At 42.1% G+C, this 25,423-nt stretch overlaps 2 protein-coding genes across 5 annotated transcripts in view; one reads left to right on the top strand and one right to left on the bottom strand.

The window, feature by feature from the left end:
* PDE8B (phosphodiesterase 8B) overlaps nucleotides 1-18,443 on the top strand; it is an 81,085-nt gene extending 62,642 nt beyond the window's left edge. Inside the window, exons 11-22 of the mRNA XM_075740745.1 lie at nucleotides 685-736; nucleotides 3,656-3,733; nucleotides 4,606-4,682; nucleotides 5,902-6,066; nucleotides 6,858-6,903; nucleotides 7,345-7,480; nucleotides 9,005-9,203; nucleotides 10,146-10,363; nucleotides 11,351-11,486; nucleotides 14,265-14,432; nucleotides 16,000-16,129; nucleotides 16,659-18,443. Of these exons, the coding sequence (XP_075596860.1) occupies nucleotides 685-736; nucleotides 3,656-3,733; nucleotides 4,606-4,682; nucleotides 5,902-6,066; nucleotides 6,858-6,903; nucleotides 7,345-7,480; nucleotides 9,005-9,203; nucleotides 10,146-10,363; nucleotides 11,351-11,486; nucleotides 14,265-14,432; nucleotides 16,000-16,129; nucleotides 16,659-16,774 (1,521 nt within the window). The 3' untranslated portion in view covers nucleotides 16,775-18,443. The remainder of the gene's footprint in view (nucleotides 1-684; nucleotides 737-3,655; nucleotides 3,734-4,605; nucleotides 4,683-5,901; nucleotides 6,067-6,857; nucleotides 6,904-7,344; nucleotides 7,481-9,004; nucleotides 9,204-10,145; nucleotides 10,364-11,350; nucleotides 11,487-14,264; nucleotides 14,433-15,999; nucleotides 16,130-16,658) is intronic.
* Nucleotides 17,785-25,423, bottom strand: part of WDR41 (WD repeat domain 41) — a 31,112-nt gene continuing 23,473 nt past the window's right edge. For 2 of the 4 annotated variants that reach the window (XR_012833125.1, XM_075740749.1), the window contains 2 exons: nucleotides 24,130-24,259; nucleotides 17,785-18,076 (listed from right to left, as the gene is read on the bottom strand). Coding sequence is in view for 3 of the 4 variants with exons in the window: in XM_075740749.1 (XP_075596864.1) it covers nucleotides 18,054-18,076; nucleotides 24,130-24,259 (153 nt within the window). In the remaining variant the exon portion in view is untranslated. Of the gene's footprint in view, nucleotides 18,077-23,308; nucleotides 24,260-25,423 lie in introns of those variants that run through there. The other 2 variants (XM_075740750.1, XM_075740748.1) reach the window with 1 other exon arrangement.

Below are 25,423 nucleotides of genomic sequence, written 5' to 3' on the forward strand. Positions count from 1 at the left end.
ATGAAAATATCCTATTTAAATTCTAAGAAAGATTGAAATATCTATCGGTGGAACTACCCAAGATGTTTCAGAAGCACAAAGAATTAAGATTTTTGTGTTTAACTTCTTTATTCATGAAAATTATAAGAAATTACTTGGAAATAAAGTAAGTTCTGATGGATGGCACCTACCTCTAAACTTCAGTTGCTGGAGAGCTGTTTTTGTAAGTGGCCTTTTTGAAGTCTGGTTTATCAATGACCCATGAAAGGGTGCATGTAAAATTAGTTGAGATAGGACTAAGAAAATTGTTTTTAAATTACTGCACAGAGGACAAAAATTAACATTTTAGGATTTTTTTTTCTTTTTTGTGTTTTATTCCTGGAATCTTTCAGGTTCATATGCAATTTGCACTTAAAACACTAAGAATGAATGTCAGTTCTCTTGCAGACACAGGCATTAAACAGGAACTTAGTACATAAAAGCACTCTTGTATCTGTGGTTTCCTGTATTGCATATCTGTTTACTTTTATATTTTTTCTCTACATCTAATTACACCTAAAGAGGAGTCTTTGCCAACACTTTTTTTTTTTAAATAACTGAATGGTACATTCAGTTGGATAAGTACAGTGTTGAATGTAGCCCTTTAAAATGTTTTTTGTATTCTTTTTTTCTTACTTACGTATTTTACTCTTGGTGCATCTTCAGCTCTACAAGAGTCATCATGATGAGAAGTACGCAGGAGACAACTCTCAGTCAGGTTAGAATACTATCGTTTGCCTTTATATACCGCTGTGCTTGAGGTTGTGGCTGGGTGCTTTGCTGGTATGAAATGTTGTCTCTTCCCGCTGTCAAGTCAGTGGTCAGAGCACATGGGCAATGATGGATGCCAGCTGCTCTGATGTCACGCCATGAATTGGATTTGTAACCATCACTAATAATTCAATCTCCTGTGCAGAGCTCTTGCTGAGCATTCAGAGTTAAGATGTATTGCTCGTCGTTGAATTAAAACACTATCTGATCCTGAAGCTGGTGTACCTTGGCACCCCTTTCTGCTTGAAATTAATGTGGAACTGTGCTGCTTTGTGCCAGCAGATCTGCCTTAGTGTTTCCAAGTTTAGGACCTGTTAGCAGGCCGTTGGTTTGGCCCCAGCACAGAGCTAAGATAGTTGTCTGTAGTGCCTGGGCTAGAGCTAGTCATGTCCAGACAGCGCTGAGTTGTTGCAGTGTGTCTGCACAACCCTTGCCCCGTGTCTCGAGCAGGTTTGCTCACTTGCAGACAGTACGTTCAAGCTCTCAGCAGCTTCTGCAAATAGCTTTTGACTAAAGGTGTAGAGTATAAGAGGGTAATTTGCTCTTCCAATGCTGTGTATCGTTTGGAATAATCATTTTCCCTGAAGAAGGCGGCACTAAAGGCCAATTTTAAGCTTGTGATTGTAGTAATCTGAGCTAGATGCAGCACTGCTGTCTTATTCTGAGCAAACAGGTTGTCGTGCCCTGTTACCTTCTGGCACTCGAGGCCCTTTCCACTGTGAAACACTGGACAAAGTCGCTGTGCAATGTCAGGCAGCTTCTGATTTTCGCATGGGAGACGGATATAACATGCCAAGAGCGTGGGAAGGGACTGCTTGACATCCCCTACTTTTTCAAGTAGCATAAGAATATGTACAAGCATTGGAGAGCTTTGTGATGCCAGATAACAATGGGCAGGGGCAAGAAGGGGTAATAGATGGAATTTGCTGCTCTCATTACTGATCCATCATGTGTTAAACTGCTCCTGTGTCCCTGTAATAAACACAGTTTTCTTCCTCACTGTTTTTTTCCTGCAAACAGGGGAAGGTGAGAACGCCTGTGAATTAAGCTGAAGAACACTTGTTACTAGTTAACATGTAGTTACCAGCTTACTAATGTGTTTTACAGATTATGTGGGGCATTTAGGTTTGCTCATTATTGTGACCGATTTCAGTAAGACTGAGAAGCCCCATCACATGAAACCATGTTGATGACTGCAGTACAGTGAAAGCAGGCAAACTTAGCGTCACGTGTATGTGATGTAGGTTATCCGTCCCAGCAGTCCATGGTTGTGCTCCAAGAATAAGTTCCCAGAGCCACGGGCATATACCAGCATGCAATGAGGGTAGAAATATAATCCATGTGTATTGTGCTCTTTGCAATTACGTGATTTGTGATGCATCTGGATGGGGAGACATTCTGCTCACCAGGTGAAGGAAACTTTTTTATTTAGGTATTTGAATATTTTCAGCTGAAATTGTGACTTTTATGCACTTGTGACTCTCTAGGTGGCACTAGCAAAGTTTCCAACTTGCTAGTTGGTATTTCATACAAGGAGGGTTGTCTTGTCTGCTACTGCCACTTGCAGCTATGTTTATACTTAACCACTCAAGTGCCTTATGTTAAACTCCTCCAAATACAAGAAAGGGGCTTGAAAAAGGAGTCCTATCAAATAAATAAATAAAATAATTTAACATGTATTAGATATTCCCCGCTCTTAGTTGTCAACAGGGGAAAAAGCTTTCAGTTTCTCCAGTCTGGACTACAACAAAATAAAAAGACCCAAGCTGTCTTCTAAATCTGTGGTAAAGAAAGGAATTAAAACAGAAACTGTGTTTGAGTTATTTCTAAGATGGATATATTTTTACATCTGGAGAATTGTATACTGACATTTTATTTTGTTAAAGCAAGGTTGTATATATTCTGTCTTGTAGCACAGTTATGCAAATCTGTCCTTATGTTAAGAATATCAGTTTTATGATATTTCTGATTCTTCATGTGGTGGTTATTTCCTTTTGAAACTTTGTTGGAGTCTCTGATCTTTGAGTGGCATTTCAGATATTCTGGGAATAGGTGCTATAGAGACTCTTGAAAAGAGGTGCATAGATGTGTGGTTGCTGTTTTTAAACATGAGGGAGGGTGCAGACTGTAATTCTTGGAGGAAAATGAAATTTTACCAAATTTCCTTTTTTTTAGGCTCTTTTCGAGCATTTCATCCAGCTATTGCATTTGTCTGGATCCAATAATTTCTCTTGCTTTAGCAAATGGCAATTTCAAGAATGATAGCTTGTTGCATGGTAAATTTTCACAGCAGCTAGATTGATTGTTTATAATCATTCCCAGTATGTTGGATTTTTCTTCAACAAAAGGTACAAACAATTATTGCAACTAAAAGCAAAAGCTGTCTGAGTCTGAATTGTGCTTGGCTGGAAGTGAAATCTGGGCTGCGTTTTTTCTCACTGGGCTAAATTTCTAGGCAGTTAAACTCAGGCTTATTCAGTGGCCAGTGGAGAGCAAAAGGGACTCTCAGGAGGGATTCAACCCACCTGCCTGAGGCAGCAGGGTTGCTCCTAAAGCAAGATCTTTGGCAACTACCTTAGAGAAAGACAGCCTGAAATACTGTTGGCAGCTAAAGTTAGGTGAAGCAAGTCCCCTGTTCTATATGGCTTATTGAATTATTTGCGAAACATCTTTCCAAGTGACTTTAAACAAGTTGTAAATTGATAGACACCAAGTCCCTTGTTCTGATGTGCGGCGATTACACTATTTCCCTCACTTGTGTGGTATCATTAAGATCATTTAATTAAATGGTCAGAATTTTAGATGGAGGAGACTCCGTAGAGGTCTTACTTGATGCATTTTTAAAGCTTTTTGTTTGTATTTTCAGAATCCTATTCCTTCAAATTTAAGAACAGAAGAAAAGACTCAACTGATGTTAACTCAATAACATCCCAAAGTAGTGATGGTAAGAAACTGTCAAGAACGATATTACAAATAAAGAACAGACTTGACCTAGGCAATAAAAATGCAGAATGAAAGAGGAACCAGACATATCCACAGCGGATTAAACAGAGATTACTCCATTTTTTTTATAACTGTTGTAAAACGTCTTTATTCTGATTTGCAAAACAGCATGAGTACCAGCATAACTATACAATGCATGCAGCGTGCAGTGCCTTTACAGAGAGGAGGAGTGGCTGTGCCGCGGGATGGAGTGTGCTAAAAGAGTGTGTGGTGAAGCATTAGTTCCCTCCCCTAGAAAGCTGCAGCTGGTGCTCCTAAGCCAGTATTTTGGTTTCTTTAGTGTGAGCCATGAAGGGATCTGTTGCTGCTGGTTACTTGAGAGCAGTACTTCCGCCCCTGATACAATTTGTGACTGCTTGCTTGGGCTGGGATGGTGGGGGCAGAGATTTCTTTCTGCCTCTGTGTGTAGTGAGAGAAGCACAGCTTACGGGGAGCAGGAACAGGTTTCCTTAGAGCAGCTGTATCACTGAGATGAGGGACATACATACACACACACACTGTCACAGGAGGAGCCATGTCTGACAGAGATCCATTGCAAACAAAGGGAGAGTGGCAGGTACTGGGCATGAAGTACAATATCGCTTCATTTCAGTATAGATGAAGTGGTGGATGGACAGGTAAACCAACAGCAGAAGCGAGGGGTGCAAAGGAGGTAGATAACAGTGCAAGAAATTAAACAGTAAAGCAAGAACTTGCAGGAGGGGAGATACAGGAGAAATGAGAGATGAGGCTGGATTCTGTTGTGCTGTTCCCCCGTGACAGCCTCCTGCACTCTTTAAATGCTGTCATCTGATTTACGCTCTTTAATGGCAGCTTCAAGTTTACAGACCCGACGCTATTCTTCCATGGCAAGGATCCACTCAATGACAATAGAAGCTCCTATCACAAAGGTGAGTCCTGAGCACTGCCTTTTCCATAAACTCAGAGTATGGAGTTGCTCTCATAGGGAAGTATGTAGTTTGTGGCAGGACAGCCAGGAGTTTCCTGCACCTTATATTTAACAGAATAATTTAATATATTTTTTTTTTTCTTACCACTTTCTCCATCTCATCGACTCATTCCAAATCCTAGTCAAAAGGAAGAAGTCAAAAGGGGGAAAGGGTGTCTTTGCCAGATGCACTTCTTGTGGCAGGAAGGGGACCCTGCCCTGTTGGGCCGTGCATTGGGACATGTGCTTCCAGTCTCACCTTTGCTTTTACCATTGATACTTATAAGATAGCATGCAGAGGAGGGAGCACCTGCACCATATTCTGCCCCACCACTTTCCTGCAGTCTTTTTTTTACTATCTGCGTTATACAAACTCTGCTGTCACAAACCAGCTGCACAATCCCTTGTCCCTCAAACCATTTTTTCCTCTCTCCCCATCTTTTTCTTCCCAGCATCAAGCTCCTTTCTTCCCAGCACCAGCGTGTCCATTAGAGCAGCTGACCCCTTTCCTTTTCCTTCTCCGCAAGTGTACCCGCAGGGAGGCCCGTAGTGACCCCGCAGCAGCTTCTGGTTGCTGGAGAAGACAGCACCGGGGGACGCTTTCTCCCTCTCGGTCCTAGCAGTGCCAGGAGCAGTCCTCGCTGCTGCTGTGTCCCTGCTCTGTTCCCAGATAGCAGCTGAGGCACGAGGCGGGAGGCAAAGAACAGCCATCCTCTTCTCCCCCAACCACAGCCCACCTGTGGGCTGCTCTCTGCCTTTTGTTTTCACACTGAGAATATTAATGTCTTACATCCAGTGTCAGGATATCTGAGTCATAACCAGGAGTTTGTTTGTTTGCTTTTTTTCCTCTGGGGACTGAATTATTGCTTCTGAGCAGCCATGGCTATGCTGAAGTGATGGGACATGCCTAGTTTTTGGTCTAACTACCTGCAACTATTTCAGATATTTCACACCCTCCTGCTTTCACTTCCCAGGAGTTTTCCAGTTACAAATAGCAGATGGATACCAGGGAATCAGAGCACAAATTTACATTTTCAATGTTGTACTTAAAGGGTTGGTGGGAATTACATAGCATTTGCTAGATGGGAAGTAGCATAATCAAGCCAAGAATAGATTTTGTAATAAGAAAAGACAAAAATGCCATTCACTAGTCTTCACTTGCCTCCTTAATCTGTTTTCAGGTTATTAATATAATTAATGCTGCCCAGGAAAACAGCCCCGTCACAGTAGCAGAGGCCTTGGACAGAGTTCTGGAAATCCTGCGGACAACAGAACTTTACTCTCCTCAGCTAGGTACCAAAGATGAAGATCCTCACACAAGTGATCTTGTTGGAGGTCTGATGACTGTGAGTAAAATTAGTAAAGATGAAATTACAGCTACCAGTGTCCTACATCACAGTTCAGTGATCTGCTCTAATAAAATTGCACAAGCAATGGGAAGGGGAAGCGAAATTCATCACCATTTCACTTAAGTGTTTTGGCCTCTATGCAAACAGTATGCACCAAGATGTGGTAAGACATGGCCACAGCTCAGTCCATTGGGTGCATTCATCCTCATACAAAAGTGAACATGGTTGCCACTAGAAACTGTATCATCCAATCTGATTTGTCTCAAGAAGGTACTTTTTAGAAACCCTAGAAGCTTAGATGGGATTAAAGGGATTGCTCTACAGCTGGTCCACTGTAAGAGTGAGATTACTTTAATCAGATTCTGACTTTGGTCCTGTAACAACAGCAGCTGCCAGAGACAGACCACCTAGATTTCATCATAATTTACCTCATTTTTTAATGTACACTGAGCTAATCCTTGTCAAAATAATACAAAGAAAATTAAAAATAAATTATAGTGGTTAATTTGAATGATCAAATCCTGCAGGTGCCAATGAAAGGGTCAAGGAGGGCAATACACTGTATAGTTAATAATATCCTTTCTGGAGATCTTATAGTAGTGTTCCTTGGATCCTTTCATGTCTGTTTTGAAAGATCTTAAAACAAGGATGGTTCTTCCAGTGCTACAATAGGAACAGTGCTTTCAGTACTCAGGAATAGTACCTAAAGAGAAAGTGCATGTACTGCTTTTGCAATTAATGATGCATGGATACTCTACCTAAAACTTACAACAAACTTGCTTTTTCAGGATGGTTTGAGAAGACTGTCAGGAAATGAGTATGTGTTTTCTAAGAGTAAGCCACCATTTTAAATTTCCCTTTGCTGGTGTGACTTCTTTTGTAGATGCTAGTGACATAGAGCTCCAAGCTGATTTGCAGTGGGATGTATGTCTTGGGAAATGGTTGTCTAAGTGACTGCAGAACAAGTGCTAGACTGCCTCCATTTTGGAGTTGAAGCAGGTTCAAATAGTTAAAATAATACATTTCAAAATGTAGAAAATCAGACGAGGAAAAAACTAAATTGTTACTCAAAGAAATGTTCACTGACCTTTTTGGTTTATGTCCAAGTAATCTATAATAGTATAAACAATATACATTATAGGCTTTTACAGACTTTTTCATGTAAGCAAAAGAGTTGTTTTCCTTGAAAAAGAGTTGTTTTCTAAATGGAATTCTGCATGTGGGGGAAAAAAAATAATCCAGAAATGCTGTAATTCCCAAATTCCATTTCAACAGATATGAACCTGAGCCATAGTCACCTTTCAGTGCCAAACACCATCAACGATGTTCCGCCCTGTATCGCACAGCTCCTGGATAATGAGGAAAGCTGGGACTTCAATATTTTTGAGTTGGAGGCTCTTACAAATAAAAGGTACTGGACTCTTTTCCCTGGGTGCCTGCAAAAATGTTGAGGAGCTGTAGCAGAAAGCACTTTGCTCTCAAAAAAACTGAAGCAAGGCACAGCAAATCTGCAAGAGCTGCCTGTCTTTGTGTGTGTGTGTGTGTGTATTGATACCCCTTGTCCCATGGCACAAGCCATGGTCAAGACGCACGCGCAGGCCATGGAGAGCCTTCTGCAGACTGATGTCTTCCCTGACAGCATCTGCAGCCCTCCAGGATTGTTTCCCGTCCAACTTTTACCTTCCTTGACTCCCATCCACTCTGTCCAGGTGACACTGTTTGGTACAGGTCAATGCTGTTACGTGCTGGATGTCCCACAGATGCCCCTTTTTTCCTGCTCATGCTGGGAAAAGCAAGACTCTCCCCTCCCTTACCTAAATCACCCTATGATTAGGAAAGTCTGAGGCAAATGTGGCTTTTGATTATAGGGATAAAAACCTGGGATGGAGGATAAATCAGTGATAGGATCAAAATCCTAAACTTTTAAAGCTTAAAATGAAAGAAGACATGAGTAGTTTTGAGGTCACGTGGACTACAGAAATAAACATGTCATCCACAGGGAAAAATTTTTATTCCAAGATGCAAAAAATTGAAAAGACTACCAGGTCTCTTGTACTCTGTTTGAAGAAAATGGCCATTTTTTGAATTTCCATTTGCCTGCTTTTAATTTGCAGATGTTGGCTTTTGGTTATGCCTTTCTCAGCTCAGGAGCCCTGTAGATTGTCTTGCAGGAGTGAAAAATGTGACATAGATAGGACCCTGACATAGGCCACACAGAGTAAATGACAACTCAGAGTGGATTTGGATTTAAGAACCAACACGCATACAGACACGCGCACACACACATACACACACGCACTCACAGACACCCCCACCCAAGGATGACTCCCACCTCAGCTCTACACAGTGACCCAGCCCTCCTAAAGCTGGAAAGTTCACATGAAATAGTAACCTGATGCTAAGAGCTGCTCTGAGAAGCATCAATGTATTTTGCATATTGCCAACTTCAAATAGTCAAGAAGTAGAAATCTGGACCCCTTGAAGTCATGGGATTACTTGAAATAGTAAACATTTGATGTTATTTGTCTTAGGGCTTTTTAGCCTTTGGGATGTGCCAATGTCATGTTCAAGGCCTGCTTTTTCTCCTCAGGAAAAAAATATGTATTTCTGATTGATTGACATATACTAAAACCACAAAAGACCTAAGCTTTTAATAATTTTTTCTGAAGCCACTAGAATTGTGGAACTGCACCATTTCTACAAACCAAAATAATGTCTGAAAGGATGGCAGATGTAATAATTTGTAACCTTGTCCTGGCTTTTGAGAGATTATAGATATGCAATTTAAACATGTTTAACATTTCCCCCCACTCACCCACCCCGCTTCGCCTTTTATTTTTGAGGTCTTGTTCGCTTCTTCATCAAAACCATAGCTCTTTAGAACATCAGAAGTTCTTATTTTATGGCAGTGCTTTCTTCTTCTGCTGTTTTTCAGGCCATTAGTGTTTTTGGGTTTAAAAATTTTTTCCCGGTTCGGGGTCTCTGAGTTTTTAAACTGTTCGGAAGCAACAGTGCGAGCGTGGCTGCAGGTGATTGAAGCCAACTACCACTCCTCCAACTCATACCACAACTCCACCCACGCAGCGGATGTCCTGCATGCTACCGCCTTCTTTCTTGGGCAGGAGAGAGTTAAGGTATAACCATCACCTACGAGTCCTTTGGGCTAGGATTTTGGTGTGTATACCATTTTATGTGTGTCATTCAAAAGCCAGATGTTTACTTAAATAATGGTCCTGGCTTCATAAAGTTGTTCTGCCCTTGAAGTCTTTTCCTGTGATGCCTGCAGGCCCACACAGTTTCTCTAAAGTTTGTTTATACAAGTAAGGAATTTATATTTTTAAGTAGCAATAATAGGGGGGAAAACCCTGGCTCTTTTCTATCTCTTGGTAACTGGCTGTTGATAACAGCTCTTAATAAAGCTTTGCAGAAGCTTTGGAGTGGAAGTGCTAAGTTCTTCTCCCTGGGATCCAGTGCCAGGGCACGTGGGAATGGTTCAAAGCTGTGTCAGGCTGGACATGAGGAAGCATTTCTTTACTGAGGGGGTGATCAAACACTGGAACAGGTTTCCTGGAGAGCTGGTCAATGCCCCATGCCTGTCAGTGCTTGAGGCTCTTGGACAATGCCCTTAACAACATGCTTTAACTTCTGGTCAGCCCTGAAGTGGTCAGGCAGGTGGGCCAGATGATGCTGGTAGGTCCCTTCCAACTGAAATATCCTATCCGACTCTAAAACACAGAAGCTGTGTAGGAGCAGAGTCAGTGCAGAGTCACTCAGGCAAGCACACAGGTGGAAGGACACCACTAGAGGAGCCATCCACCATTAGAGGATTTAATGCAACGATATTGCTTAGGTGACAGCACAGCAGAAAGCTTCATTAAGTAAAGTGGGTTTGGGTAAGGGTGGGAGGGGGAGTTTTGGAGTAGGTAACCTGTAGGCACAGTGAGTGGAAAACCATTGCAAGGAGGTAGAAACCCTGCACTCAAGTTTATACTTTTGTATTTGTGGGTGCCTGAAAATGATCAGAAATTATTTACTGTAATTTTTGTGCCATGTCATAATTTTTCTCTCTTCTGTAGGGAAGCCTTGACCATTTGGATGAGGTGGCTGCATTAATAGCTGCCACCATTCATGACGTAGACCACCCTGGACGGACCAACTCTTTCCTGTGCAATGCAGGCAGCGAATTAGCTGTCCTTTACAACGATACAGCTGTATTAGAGAGTCATCACACAGCACTGGCGTTTCAGCTTACAATTAAAGACAGCAAATGCAACATTTTCAAAAATATTGATAGGTAAGTCTGCTGGAGAAGGGGAATGTGCATGTGTGGATTACTTGTTTGGGGACTTTAGTTTTGGGCAGATTGAGAGCCTACCTTCTAAACCAGAAAATATAATTTGAATAGAGACATTAATATTTAACCTCTTCCAGAATCCTATGTAGACATGATTTTTAAAAAGACTTTAATTTGCCCCCCCCCAACCTCCAATTTCTATTTTTTCGAAGCATATAGAGATGTTTGATAATCTTTTATGGGTTACATTGGCGTGGTTTATTTGGCAGCCTCAAGGCTGCATCTTGACCCACTGCCTTTTCATTGCAGGAGCCTGGAAATAGCCTTTTAGGGCTATGTGTTTCCACCCAAGCAGACAGATGCTGCGTGCTGTGTCTGCACGTGGCCCCATGCTTGCTGGCACTGCTGCACTCACATGGGACAGAAAGGGGTGGTAGCAGGAGCTGAAGCTCTGGGAGAGCTGGAGGCACCCTGCTGCTCAGCACGCACGTGGGCTAGGAGTTCCATCAGCCTAGCTTTTGCAGGGACAGGGGGGCAGAGAAAGGGATCTGAAAGGAAAAGGGCCTGACCCCAAGCAGGTAATGAATGTTTGTAGCCAATCAACACTGTTAGTTTTTGAAAAACCCGAGATTTGAGTTCCAAGGTAACATACAGTGAGATGGAAATGTGTTGGTGCCATTCCTGGAGAAGGCATCTTACTGTTACAGCATTATGAAATTGAATTGTAAATTTTTATTGACTTTAGGGGATTGGTTTTTATTAGGTAAAAATAATAGAAAAAAGGCAATACAGGAATTCAGAGCTGGAGGAACCCAGAGAGGTATGATCTAGTCCATTCCTCCAACCCTAGACCATTCGTAATTCTGAAGGTGCTGGCTCATGTGGATGAGCCCCCTTGAGCAGTGTTTTGCAGCGCTGTCTGGGCAGGGACGAGGAAAGGATGGAGCTCTGGGAGGCTTGTCAGCAGCAACTATTTTTCTTTCCTAGAAATCACTACCGGTCTTTGCGCCAGTCCATTATTGATATGGTTTTGGCAACAGAGATGACAAAGCACTTTGAGCACGTAAACAAATTTGTGAACAGCATCAACAAGCCAATCGCATCTGAAGAGACCAGCTCACGTGTAAGTGCTTGCAGGACTTTATGTCTTCAGACACTTCAGTGAAGTTCTTCCAAGATAACTCTGAGTATCATTTTCATTCATGTTGTATTAATTTGCACTATGGTAATGCCCAAAACACACCATTGGATTTGTGATCTCACACCTCAAAGTGTGGAAAAAAAAAAATTTATTTTATTGTTTTCTATGTCTGGCTCTGCCCTTAGCTCATTTAGACACTTCATTTTATAAGCCATGGTTTCAAAGCCATCTGGTGTTCACGAAGCATGTGCGTTGGTGCTTTTGCCCATGCAAAATTCTATGCATGGAGCCAGGTTGGCACTTGTACCTATGGTCCTGCCTCCAAACAGTGGGATTTGCCTACTCCTGGAGCTGTAACTGAGGAACCTGCCCTGACAGTTTTGTCTATGTAATCTGGATCCTTCGAGCCTCGAGGAGTAAATCTATTGCTTCCTGAGACATGTCCACCCCATCCCCATTCCTGATTGTACCAAGGGATGTCTGGGCCTTTATTCCTATCAGTTATATACCCTAATCCTCCATCACCAGCCAGGTTATATTTCATTAGGTGCTTCCCAGTTTCCCAGCCCAGGCCCCTCTTTACCTTCTCTTGTTTCCTTTCAAGGTTGAACACTCAGTGACTGGCAGGGCTCTCCAGAGCAGTGTTACCCACATCAGCAAAGAACATCTTGTCACAACTTAGTAAAAATCGTGCTTTCTCAGAAACATTAAAAAAAAAAAAAAAATCAGACCAAACTGAAGGTCAGTTATGTTGAAAATAAATAAAAGTAGCTTCTGTCCATTCTCCCTTATTGGACTTTCTGCACCATAGACTGTCCTGGATGCAGAAACCAGTCAGAACTGGTGGGGTTTATCACTTTAGGGCCAGCATTATGTCTGCTGGGGGCCCCTGTTGCTGTTTCTGCACTGTGGTCCCAGCGCATCGCCTCGCGCTGTGTTTTCGTGGTTTTGCCCATGTGGCACAGGCTAAGCCAGGACAGTGGGGATTCCACTTTAGATCACAGCCCAGAGGAAAGGAAGGTCCATATCAGTGGGTGGTGTGGAATTACCTGGTCTCAGGTTTCTCTATATGTGGACCAGGTAGCAGCTTGCTCCATCGCTTTCTAAAAAAGCCCTCTGAGGTGTCACTGGGAAATGTGGCATCTCATAGTGCTTCGTTTCTCCCTCTTGACAGGTTATGCATTTTCCTGAAATGTTTGCTCTATCTCAACCCTTTCAAAATCTCTTTAGTTTTCTGGTATCCCCACACTGGGCAGTAGGATTTAGATTCACAAGTGTCACCGAAACCACAGTGTTTCCAAGCTCTGAACACATTTCTCTGAATCTCCCTTTCATCCCACGAATGCATTTGTTCCAACACTTCCTAAAGACCTTTAAAACACTCTCCATACATTCTATTGCAATCAGCTTTTCTAACTTATAGAAAACATTCTCTTTGACTCACTCCCCTTTTAAAAGGCTTTTTAAAAATGTACAATCATTGGAGAGCAATAAAAGTAGAGTACAGAACCACTTATATTACAGACTTGTTTTTTTTCCCCAGTATCAGGTTGTTCTGCTCCTTATTGTTAACGGTGGCTCTTGCTATTTTTTGATCTCAAACAGCATTTAAGGAGCAGGGTTAATTTGGCAGCTCTTTGGGTTATCCATGCTGAAAAAAAATTAACTGCTAAACATAAAGTTAGATGATTAATGCCTGAATTGGCAAGAGTCACTGCAAAATATCTCCCCATAAACCACAAAGACATTAATTTAGCCACAGTGGTAAAAAGTATTTATGTTCAATTTTTGATTCAAGAGTTGAATTTAGCAGTGAAGGGAGGCCATAATTACACAAATATATTGAGAATAGTGTTAATGCCATGGCGAACTGAGGTGGAGGCTTTTTATTACTCAATAAGGAACATAATATACCTGTGCCCTTCTAAACTATTCAAGACCCAGAAGATGATGCCACAGCAAACTTTTAACAACTACTCTCTTTCACCAGCTTTCCAGAGCAGTCAATAAGCAGTTCGGTATTTTACTGCCTAACAAGCAGAGACTTTCTGCAGTCAGTCTGCCACTCCTGCGTTTTCCTGTTAATCTCATCGATTATCTGAGACTTCACCCTAGCTGGTAACTAAGACTACTAGTATTCCAGGCTGAGGGTTCAAAATCCAGCAGAAAGAAGGCAGTTTTATTTGTGAACATGCTGGAACTGAATGGCACAGACCTGCTTTTCTGCCTGTAAAAGAGACAGGCAGTTGTGCAAGTTGCTTCAACCCCTGTGCCCACCTCAGTTTTCTCATCTAGGAATGAAAACCAAACTCTAGAAACTCACCTAAAAGAAGCAGCCCCCTACCATCACCACCCCCAAATTTAAACACTCAGCAGTGAGGATGGTTTATCAGGTTGCAGTTGGTGGATGCCTCCCCTATCCTGGTCCTGTTCCAAGGTAGTCAAGGCTGGGATGCAGAGAAGGGTAAGTCACTCTAGCTGCTAAAGAGCCAGTGACTCCTTTATTTCACAAACTTTGCTGTTAATTCTGAGAATCTCTACAACTCTCATATGTAATGGGGTTATCATTAGTCACCTAGTAAGGCTGCAGTTCCCAGACATCACTTTCTCCTCCAAATTCCTGGTGGTCTGCATGAAATTAGAAGGCATCAGGCTGGGTGCCCGCTTACTGCCCAAGTGCAATAGAGCTGATAACGATGCCCTCACTCCTGCTAGCAGGGATGTGGGCCACCAGTCCCTGTAACCAACTCTCTTTTACAGAGCGAAGGCAGCGACTGTGAATGTGCAGCCAATAAAAAGAATTTTCCAGATAACCAGACACTGATTAAGCGCATGATGATTAAATGTGCGGATGTAGCAAATCCATGTCGCCCCCTAGAGCTGTGTATCGAATGGGCAGGGAGGATTTCAGAGGAGTATTTTGCACAGGTATGTATATTTTTATAATTTGACTATTATGTTACATAAAAAAAGTTCACATCGGTGGGCCTGCTGTTCCACCCGGGGTCTGCCTGGCATCACCACAGACTCCAGACGTACACTTTTCATCCCCACTCACTGGGGACGTGGGTGGGGGCCTCACCCCCATGGGTGTGGGTGAACTGGCCCTTCACTTTCAGGCAGAAGAATGCACCCCAGCCAAAGTTAGCTAGTTTGCTTACCATGAAGCTTGCAGTACAGAATGGTGGAACTTTGGCCAAAAAAGAATTACTTGATTAACCTCAATTTACTTGCCTGAAATTCAAGACTGTCACCATTCTAGCTTCTAGTCGCAATACCTTCCCTGAAGAGAGCATGAAGATCCACGCAAGACGAAGCCCTCAGCAGAATCATCAGGCTGGCCCTTTCTCTTCTAAGATGGCCCCTGACCTATCGTCACGGTGGCCAGATGATGTGAAGGCCAGTACTGTGGGCATGTGGGCAGTGTAAATGCTTATCACGTGGGATCACTCTGGACAGAACTGGAAGCTCAACTTCCTTTCTTAATATTCAGTTTTTCTAGCACAAATGCACCAGATTCCTGAAAGTGAAACACTCTTGTAGTCCGTTATTTGAACAACTGATACGTTCCTAACTTTTATTTGCCACTAATGGTGTGGAGATCAGCAGCTACAACTGGAGAGAGAGAGAAGTGGGCATGCCTACCACCCAGATTCAGATCATACATGTGATAGTTATTACTGAAAGAAAATAGTAGTTAGTGCCTGGGACATGTCTGAATTTCATTTTAATCATACTGAATAAATTTGATCACTTCCTACATAAGACCAAGAATGACTTAGGTTGTGTCTCCCTAGCAGTCAAGGTATCACGAGCTAGCTTTAAATTGCGAATCTTAGGCATTTGCCTTTCTGCAGCAATGTCAGATGCTGAGAACTGTTCTGCTCTTCATTCATCCCATCTGCTAATTTTAGAGACTACTCCACTGCCAATTCTAGCATTAGATGCTGCCTATACTACTTAAAAAGTTTATTTGTAATTAAATTCTAACACTACTCAGCTGATCGGCTCCTCCACCATACTGAGCACAACGAAACCAGCCCTCTTCCAGTTGTGGTCACGGAGTTAAAGGGTATAGCCTTACTTCTAACCCAATAAATGCAGTGAAAAGAGTGACAGTAACATCCCTCTTACTTAACAGACAAGTAGCTTCAAACAGCCACTGGAAACATGGAAAAAGGAAAGATCAAACCTGTCCTCTGCTAAAGGACTCTGCAACGCCATCTTCCCTTTTTTTAGATTAGTGCATTGTCTCTTGCCGGAGCTAAGAGCAATCACAGCACTTCAGTAATACAGTACTTGTGAAAGGGAAGACATGTTGATTTCAGTCCCTCTTCCAGATAAATAAAGCACATGAAACTAAGGTAGTTCACCTCTGGGGCTCTAAGGTTTGTCTCAAATCTCCTACTGCAATTCATCTAATCCCCTGGCCGTTGCTACTCCAGCATGAAAGCCAGCAAAGCTCTAGGGGCTAACTGCAGTTTTGTTTTCTTAGACTGATGAAGAGAAGAGACAGGGTCTGCCTGTTGTAATGCCAGTATTTGATAGAAACACCTGCAGCATCCCCAAGTCTCAAATTTCCTTCATTGATTATTTTATAACAGATATGTTTGATGCATGGGATGGTAAGTACTGCTTTTTTCTTCCTTGCTCTGAGGCAGAGATTTCTACAGACTAAAAAGAATAGTCCCAAGCTGGCCTTGAGTCCAGTTTTTTCAGGGGCAGTACCCAATATAAGCAGTACAGCACAGGATTTACGCGATGATGCTGCTGAAGGCCTGTTTCACTGTACACACCACTGGCTTTATGAAAGCTGACTGCTTACCAGACAATCTATGTAAAGAAAGAAGGAGTAATGGCTTAAAACTAAGGGGTTTTTTTCATCTAGGTCTTATTTTCCTTTAGCAATGTATTTTTCCTGAGCAGCAGAAGCTGACACCACAGTGGTTTTGTGTTAGCGTAATTTAATAAAGTCATCATACATTAAAAAAGAGATTTGCTTGAAAAAGAAAGGCTGAAAAAGTCTTTCCCCTTTCAGTACAAGCTTATAGCTGAAGGAACAAAAGAGAGTAGGAGAATGCCAGTTTCAGATGAGGTTGGGCTGTTGTTCTGCCTATTCTGTGTATGTAATACAACCGCTTCTGTCCATTTCAGCATTTGCACATCTGCCTGTTTTGATGCAAAACTTGGCTACTAACTACAAACACTGGAAAACATTGGATGAGTTAAAGTGCAAGACTCTCAGGCTCCCATCAGAAAACAACAACTAACACTAAGGCAAGAAAAACAGACTTCTTGACCTACCAGTTTCACTGTGAATCCCTTACTGACTCAGCTGCAAGAGGGATGGTGTTTCCAGTGAAATTAAGACTGCGTGGCAAGAAGGCAGTACTTTATTCATCACTTTTAAGCTTCTCTGAATCCTACAAAAAATGTTTTCAAAAAGGCTACATAATCCACAGATGAATAAGTGCTCTTTCGAAATAATAATATTTTGTGGCAGAAAACTTACTTCTGAAACTAATTTCTAATACTAACGTGCATTTGTCAAACTTTGTAATTGCCACAACTGTATTCACTAACACTTCACACAACTGTTTCTCAGAGAGGTAATCTAGTCACCAGTAGAGTAAGAATAAATTGATAAATAAGCATAAAAACTTTTCCTTTATCTAGCATAAGTTTGCTCCAATTGTACTGATGTTCTTCAGCTCTCTGAATGATAGTTCTAAAGAGAACATGCACGATAGAACAAGTAAACCTCAGTAAAAAGCAAACCCTGTACCATTTAAAGCAACCTTCTTATTGCAGAGACTCTCTCTCACAGCACCATCTGTTCTCTTTTCTTTCTTTTCCATATGAAATCTTGGTAGAAGTCAAACTTCCTTACAATTGTCATATAAGGGAGGAAAATAAGCATGTTCTATATAATTGGTGCCATCCACATTTCTCTGCCATCTTAGAGATGCTACCATGCAATGTTTTATCTAATTTTACACAAAAAACGTTGTGGCACTTGATCAACATCCTTTTTTCTAAAGTAGTGTTTGTACACGTGGTCATCAATTTTATTAAACTGGTCTAAATTTTATGATAAGTCCATATGTTGTGCTACTTACTTCTAGGATGAACCTGTCGCTTTTTAAAAAAAGTTTCCAGGTTATAATTTATAACAGCATAATAATTATTTGCACTGCTTTTTCCCTCCTAATAAAATGGTTTCATTTGTAATGAAAAAAAGTATTTCAAAAGATGTAAATAAGTCAGAAATTAAACATAGTTTTTCATTAAAGATATTAAATTTATGCTAAAGCTTCCAAAGCACAAATGCATATTTTTGTACACCTCATTTTAATCACATGCAGAACATGAGTTCAAATTTCAGCCTATTGTCAGACTATTCAATTAATAAATACTAGCAGAACTGCTGATTTTTTAACACTGTGCACTCCAGGCTGCAGTCAAGAGCATCAAAGCTGTGGCTGCAGTTGAAGAAGCAGTCCACTACTCATTAAAAGGAAAGGTCTTGAGACATACTCTTTACCTACCCTATGCTGTATCAAGAATTGAACCTGGCAAAGGAAAAAAAAACAGAGTTTAGATTGCTGTGAGAAAAGCGACAATGATTGTTGTTTACTGCAGGTAGCTTACATAATGTGCCAACCTTTTTTGTACGTTTTGTACCAAGTTCAGAAACAAAAAGAAACATTCATAAAATGTATGTGCAGAGAAATGTATATAAGCTATATTTTTGTTAGAATTGTAATAGAACCTTACTTTTATCATAGCTAAGGCAGGTTGCTGTGTGTTAAAATGCTGTATTGTGTCTATTTGAAGAATAGGTGTTTCTGGTGAAGAATGTTTATTCATTCTTTCTTATTATCTATTGCAACATTCTTCAATGGATTTTTATTCAGATAAGTTGAACCTGGTTTTTATATTGTAAACTCTTTGCTTTTACCATTCCTTTATTTAGAACTAGTGCTCTCAGTGGTTGAACCTTAACTATTCTGATGACTGAACACTCACTGCAGCTTGTATTAGAGAAAAGAATTTCACAAGATTCAAAGCTTTGTCATCTTAATTTGTTAAATGCAGCAGCACTGTAAGACCACATCCATGTAAACCATTTCATTATTTTTGTCACAATTTTGTCACAATTTTGTCACAAGGAAGAAAATGTGTATGGTGGAAGGAACCTAAGAAATAAAGTTCAGCCTCAGTTCTGGTTCATGAGTTAAGGTGTTAATGTGGCATCAGTATATTTGTTGCAAGATCCTGTGTTTCTTCACACAGTCAGAGACTAAGCAAAAAAAGTAATTTGTGTGGAGATATGTCCTCTTTAAGAGGAAAAGAACTGTTCAAGGCCAGGTTGGATGGGACTTTGGGCAACCTGGTTTGGTGACTGGGATACATGGCAGGGTGGTTGGAATGAGGTGGTGTTTGAGGTCCCTTCCAACCCAAACTGTTCTATGATTCTATGAAATCAGCATAGATTAATCATCATCTGACTGTTGTGTCAGATCTCCTAGACTCTAACCTGTCCAGTTGCCTAACAGCTGCTTGTTTCCTGCTATTGTAGGTGCACAGATACCTAAACCAGCCACCTCTGTACAGGTGTTAAGGGTAGGTCTGATATTTACTTTCATGATGTGAACATACGGAATTCTGCATTACAGTGAGGTGGAAAAAGAAATTTAAAAGGGCATAACCTGATCACCCTAATTCTGTTCACTGCACTTCCCAACAGCAAGTGACAAACTTATTTAACAGGAGTGGGCTAGTATAACCCTACTGTGTTCAGTGTTATGCTCAAAGTTCATTTGAAAAACATAGAACTTGATTTAATACTTTCAGCTCAACCATCTTTAAAGGAAGAGACCCTTGGGAGATCTATTACCAACGGAGTGTATCTGAGAACAACAGCACTTTTGATAGATATAAATATTTATACTTGCATGTAGGACTACTGAAGGCTGAATTACATCCCTGTAAAATGCACAATGAGTTTTGTGACTAGAACTGTTCAGTTAAATAGGTCTGTTTCTCTACCAGGTACTCACTTAAAAGTAGTCACATAAAAATGAAATAGTTGTTCTCATGGTATAGGAAGAAAGATAATTAACTTCTCGCCAGTTATAACTTATGATAGCAGTAGCCTCTCCAAAAAAAATTAGTTTTATAAGCTTTCACTGTAAAGTTACAGTAACAATGTATAAACATACACATTATATACAACTAAACAATTATTTTTCAATTGAAACAAAGCAAAAAGAGACAAAGAGAAACTGATCGAAAGGTGGAAAGACTAAACATGCCTTCTTCCCCCAAGGTTAATACCATATACCCAAAGGCATGCTATCATCAGCTGCAATCCAAACGCTTTTCCTATGCTGGTCTATAGAATAGCCACCCTGAGCAAAGAACGTGCAGCTCAAAATTTAATGCTGACTTAACCTTTCTGAATTGAAAGGACAGGGTAATTTAAGGAAGGAATCTGGTGGGCAGGTTATTCCTTCCTACTGCCTTCCAGTTGGGGGCAGTGACACTGGGAGGAAGAAATTAACACAGTCCATTAATACACGGCTCCATGGCTGGTGTCACTGCCACAATTTGGGGTTTTTTTGACAATGGGATGGCCTCCAATTCACATCGGATTCACCTCTCTCAAAGGGGAAAAAGGGTCTTCGCCCAGGAGCTAGCGGGGCTCACTGACAGAGCTTTAAACTAGGCTCAAAGGGGGAGGGGGATAATATCAGGCTTGCCTGTGACAAGCTGTGTGATGACATGCCAAGGTTGGAGGGATGGCATACCAGCCAGGGCCCTCAGCCTGTTGCTCTGAGATGTGCTGGACACACTCCAGCATGCCTGAAGTCTAGAGGAGATGAGCTGAGGGCTCCTGAGGTAATAGAAGCCAACAGGGAAGCACCGGTAAAGTACATCAAAGGAATTCCAGCCACTCCAGCCAGTCAGTCAGCCTCACTGGGGGCCCAACTGAAATGCCTCTATGTAGCATGGGGAACAAATGAGGAGCTGGAGATGTGCGCACGCCTGCGGGGCTGTGATCTTATTGGCATCAAGTGGAGATATGGCAGGATGGCTCCTGTGACTGGAGTGTTGGGATAGAAGGATACAGGCTCTTCAGGAAGGACAGGCAGGGGAGACAAGGAGGAGGTGCTGCCCTCTATGTCAATGACCAGCTGGACTGCATGCCGCTCCACCTGGGGATGGATAAGGAGGCAAGCAAGAGCTTATGAGTCAAGATTAAAGGGAGCATACAGGGACAGGGGACATCATAGTGGGAGTCTGCTACAGGCCACCTGACCAGGGAGACCGAGCAGATGAGGTCCTCTATAGACAGATAGGAGCAGTTTCACCTTCACAAGCCCTGGTCCTCATGGGGGATCTCAACCACCTTGATATCTGTTGGAAGGACAACATAGCAGGGCACAAGCCATCCAGGAAGTTCCCGGAATGTGTTGATGACAACTTCCTCCTCCAAGTAATAGAGGAGACAACAAGGAGAGGTGCCATGCTGGACCCTGTTCTCACCCACAAGGAGGGGCTGGTGGAGAACGTGAAGCTCAAGGGCAGCCTTAGCTGCAGTGACCATGAAATAAATGGTGCAGTTCAAGATCCTCAGGGCTGCAAGGAGGGCGCACAGCAAGGTCACTACCCTGGACTTCAGGAGAGCAGACTTAAGCCTCTTCAGGGACCTGCTTGGTAGAGTACCAAGAGAACAGGGGCCCAAGACAGCTGGCTAGTATTCAAGGATCACCTCCTCAAGCTCAGGAGTAACGCATGCCAGCAAAAAGGAAGTCAGGCAAAAACACCAGGAGGCCTGCATGGATGAACAAGGAGCTCCTGGAGAAACTCAAACACTGAAAGGGCGGAAGCGAGGGCAGGTAGCCTGGGAAGAAATACAGAATACAGAAAAACTGTCCTGAGTGCAAGTTTGCTGATGACACCAAGCTGTGTGGTGCAGTCGACACACTGGAGGGAAGGGATACCATCCAGAGGGACCGTGACAGGCTGGAGAAGTGGGCCCATATGAACTGCCTGAAGTTCCACAAGGTCAAGTACAAGGTCCTGCACGTGGGTCGGGGCAATCCCAAGCACAACTACAGGCTGGGCAGAGAATGGATTGAGAGCAGCCCTGAGGAAAAGGACTTGGTGTTGGTGGAGAAGCTCAATATGAGCCAGCAATGTGTGCTTGAAGCCCAGAAAGCCAACCATATCCTGGGCTGCATCAAAAGAAGCGTGACCAGCAGGTTCAGGAAGGTGATTCTGTCCCTCTACTCCACTCGTGAGACCCCACCTGGAGTACTGTGTCCAGCTCTGGGGGCCCCAGTACAGGAGAGACATGGAGCTGTTGGAGTGAGTCCAGAGGCAGGACACAAAAATGGTCAGAGGGGTCTCCTATGATGGCAGGCTGAGAGAGTTGGGCTTGTTCAGCCTGGAGAAAAGAAGGCTCTGGGGAGACCTAATTGCAGCCTTCCAGTACCTGAAGGGGCCTACAGGAAAGCTGAGGAAGGATTGTTTATCAGGGAGTGTAGTGACAGAACAAGGGGTGATGAGTTAAACTAAAAGAAGGTAGATTTAGGTTAGATGTTAGAAAGAAATTCTTTACTGTGAAGGTGGTGAGGCACTGAAACAGGTTGCCCAGAGAGGTTGTGGATGCCCCATCCCTGGAAGTGTTCAAGGCCAGGTTGGATGGGGCTTTGGGCAACCTGGTCTAGTGGAGGGTATCCCTGCCCATGGCAGGGGGGTTGGAACTAGATGACCTTTGAGGTCCCTTCCATCTCAAACCATTCTATGATTAACAATTTGTCCATCTGCTTTTGTTTTTGAAATATGCCATTTTGAGCTCTACACTCAACTAAGATTAGTTGTACAAGTTGACTAAAGTGAGGAGAAAAAAAATACAGCTCAAAATTTTACTGTCCCTCTGCCCCACCTTCCAGGGTAGATTATGGTCAGACTTCAGAGGCAAAGCTTGGCTTCTGGTGGTAGGGGCAAGGCAAATGCCCACAGGGCCTGGGGGAAAGCAAGTCTAAAAGGCTCCTTTGTTTCTTCTAGGAAGCTGGAGCTTCCTCCTTTTGCTTCTGCTCTTGTGAGGATCTGCTTAGCTCTTTGTTTTAACTACACTTACTGCAGTCACTAGCTCTGAAGCCTGGAATTACAGCCCTATAATCTCCTGTATTGAAAACAGTTCTCATTTATTCAAAGGGGAGAGATGGCACTGAAAAGTTCCATGAGAATTACTCCTAAGCTGGTTTAGTGTTGGAACTTCTGAATAGAACTGAGGTCAGTGGCACCGTCTTCTACACAGCTTCATGACCCCTAAGGTCCCAAACTGCCCCCTTCGCTAGCTCTTCTCTGTTGTAATGATAACTTACCATTCATTATCTCATCTTCCCTCCCACTTTCTTTGTAGCAGTTCTGGGTTTAACTTTGCTTTTGCTTTTTTATTTTTATTTTTGTTTTTGTTTGTTGTTGTTGGATTTGCTTTTTTTTGTGCTTTTGGGTATTTGTTGCTTGGGTTTGGGGTTTTTGTTTTAGTTTGGGGTTTTTTCCTACTTGTGTTTAGCTTGCAGATTACTGCTGCTATCTCAGACTTGAAAAAAGCATGGTATACTTAGAGTTTAAAAATAAAAAGCCTCTATTTATCCTTACAAACTTGGTGCAGATTTCTCTGCAGTGAAACTTCAGCTGAGAATTTAGTATTCATCTTGCAGAAGTATTTTGCTAGGATTGAACACATCAACTGCTACCGCTTAAGAAAGTATTTTGCATCCTGAAAATCCATGGTAAGGTCAGTGCTCTTTATTAGATACAAATTAATTTGATTAATGCACTATGGAAAGACTAAGCTAAACCAATCAAACTTCATGCTAGATGTGGTAATGGTGCTGTATAAACTCCAGTAGTGTAGGTTAACCCACAGTAAAATTGCAGCTACTGCAAGCAAGGAGTATCTAGATATCTTGCTTTGCCCAAGATTAAAACCTAACAAACCAGTATTGCCTACTTTTGCCTACTTTTCTGTCTTGCTCTTACCCTCGCTGCAAGACAGACTTTTTGCATTTGAAGTCACTATTTCAGAACTGTTTCTTTTGGGGTTTTTTTGTAGATACATAAATCTGAATCATCAGCAATTAAAGTTTAGCTTCAACAAGTTACATAAAGCAGGAAGCTCTAATTTTTTTCTGTGCCTCATTTCTGCACATAACACTGCGGGATGCCCCCAACTGCTTTAGTTATGATCCACCTACGGATCTTCACAAATCTCTATTTTGACATCCACCCATGATATTTTTAAACCTTACGAATATTATTAAAAACTATTTAGTAAGTCATCATTATCTTCAGTCTATTAAGAGAATACCATTTCTACTGACAGAAACATAAATAAGCCATGTAAGTTTCAACATGCAAAATTCTCCCTTGAGAAGAGTAGTAGCAACTAACAATTCCAATATAATACATGACATTAAGTGTAAACCTTACTGGTAGTCACATTCCCAGAAGCTCAGACTTTCCTTTACGCTCACATTTAATGCACATCCAGTTTATACATATGTAGCATCTATTGGAGCAATTTAAAATTTGAGCTGCAAATCACCATTTTGCGCCAATTTTTGAAATAGCATTAAACTGCGGAGTCTAGATTCTCGTTCACCATCCTTCCACAAAATAATGAGGTGGTCAGCAGAGCACGTAGCCAGTCCCAATTCACCAAAGTACAGGAACATCTGCAATGAAACAAATACTATTACCACAATGCTCACATGAGATTGTCAGCTTGCTTAAATCTTCAGTGTACAGCTGGACTAAAACACATGTGTCTGAAATGGTTCTGCTTGAGCATAGGTATGCAAAATTAAAATGTATACTTTTTATATGTTTGAGACATAAAATCCCTACATGAAAACAACTTTTAAACAGCACTTCAGATTGAAGATCTCAGTTTAGAAAAAACAGTAAAGCCTTACAGATAGGGAAGCTAAGGTATAGAATATTGAAGAATCTTGTACCAAGTCAGCAGCAGCAGAGTGAATGATTTGAAAGAACTCTGACTTCCTAGTTTCTTAGGAATAGAAGCCACTGTTCTGTTCACTTGGGTACACTGTCCCCTTCCCACACAACACCACAGGCTACCACCACCAAGGCCTGGAAGGATCAGAGAGTAAACAACTGTGACTGACATCAGCACGTGCCTGGTCACACCGAGGAAGCCAAACCAGCAAGAACTGCAACACAGGACAAAAGTACAGCAGCACTGGAGGGATTTTGCAAGAGCAATGGAGCTGACAAGTCACATAGTCATCTCTGACTTCAGAGACCTCCACAAGGCTGCCTAGAATTAGTGACTAATTGCAGTTCAACACAACCGCCAATGGAACCAGGTCACATTATGCCATGACAGCGTGCTTGCAGTGTCCGGACTCTTCAGCTTGTTGAAGGGATCTGCCCAAGGCAAGCATTCAGGTCAAGGACTGCGCTATAGCCCACTTGCTCTGTGAACAGCCACTTACTAGCTATGTGGTTCCAGCAGAAATACTCTGCCAAGCCCACATCTTTGACCATCACATTTCAACACTACTCCACATTTCCAGCTTCAATTGCTCCAGGCTGCCCAGTGTTTGGAAATGGAATTTTCCATATGTAGAACGTTGCAGAAAATCACATTCACCATCGTCTCAGTTACTCCTCGGCTCTGCAGCATCCCAGCAAAGACCCAATATGTGCTTCTCACTGTCTTTGCTGTGGATCTTGCTGAATTACATACCATGTCCTCTTTCTTAGATAGCAACTTTTCATACTGATAATAGGGCCTCTTTCAACATTTTTTCAGAAAGGAAGATGGTAGAAAGGGGCAGAAAGCCTTGCAGAAATCTCTGTAACATAAAGGTTCA

Source organism: Balearica regulorum, chromosome Z, assembly GCF_011004875.1.
Source record: "Balearica regulorum gibbericeps isolate bBalReg1 chromosome Z, bBalReg1.pri, whole genome shotgun sequence".
NCBI classification, from domain to species: Eukaryota; Metazoa; Chordata; class Aves; order Gruiformes; family Gruidae; genus Balearica; species Balearica regulorum.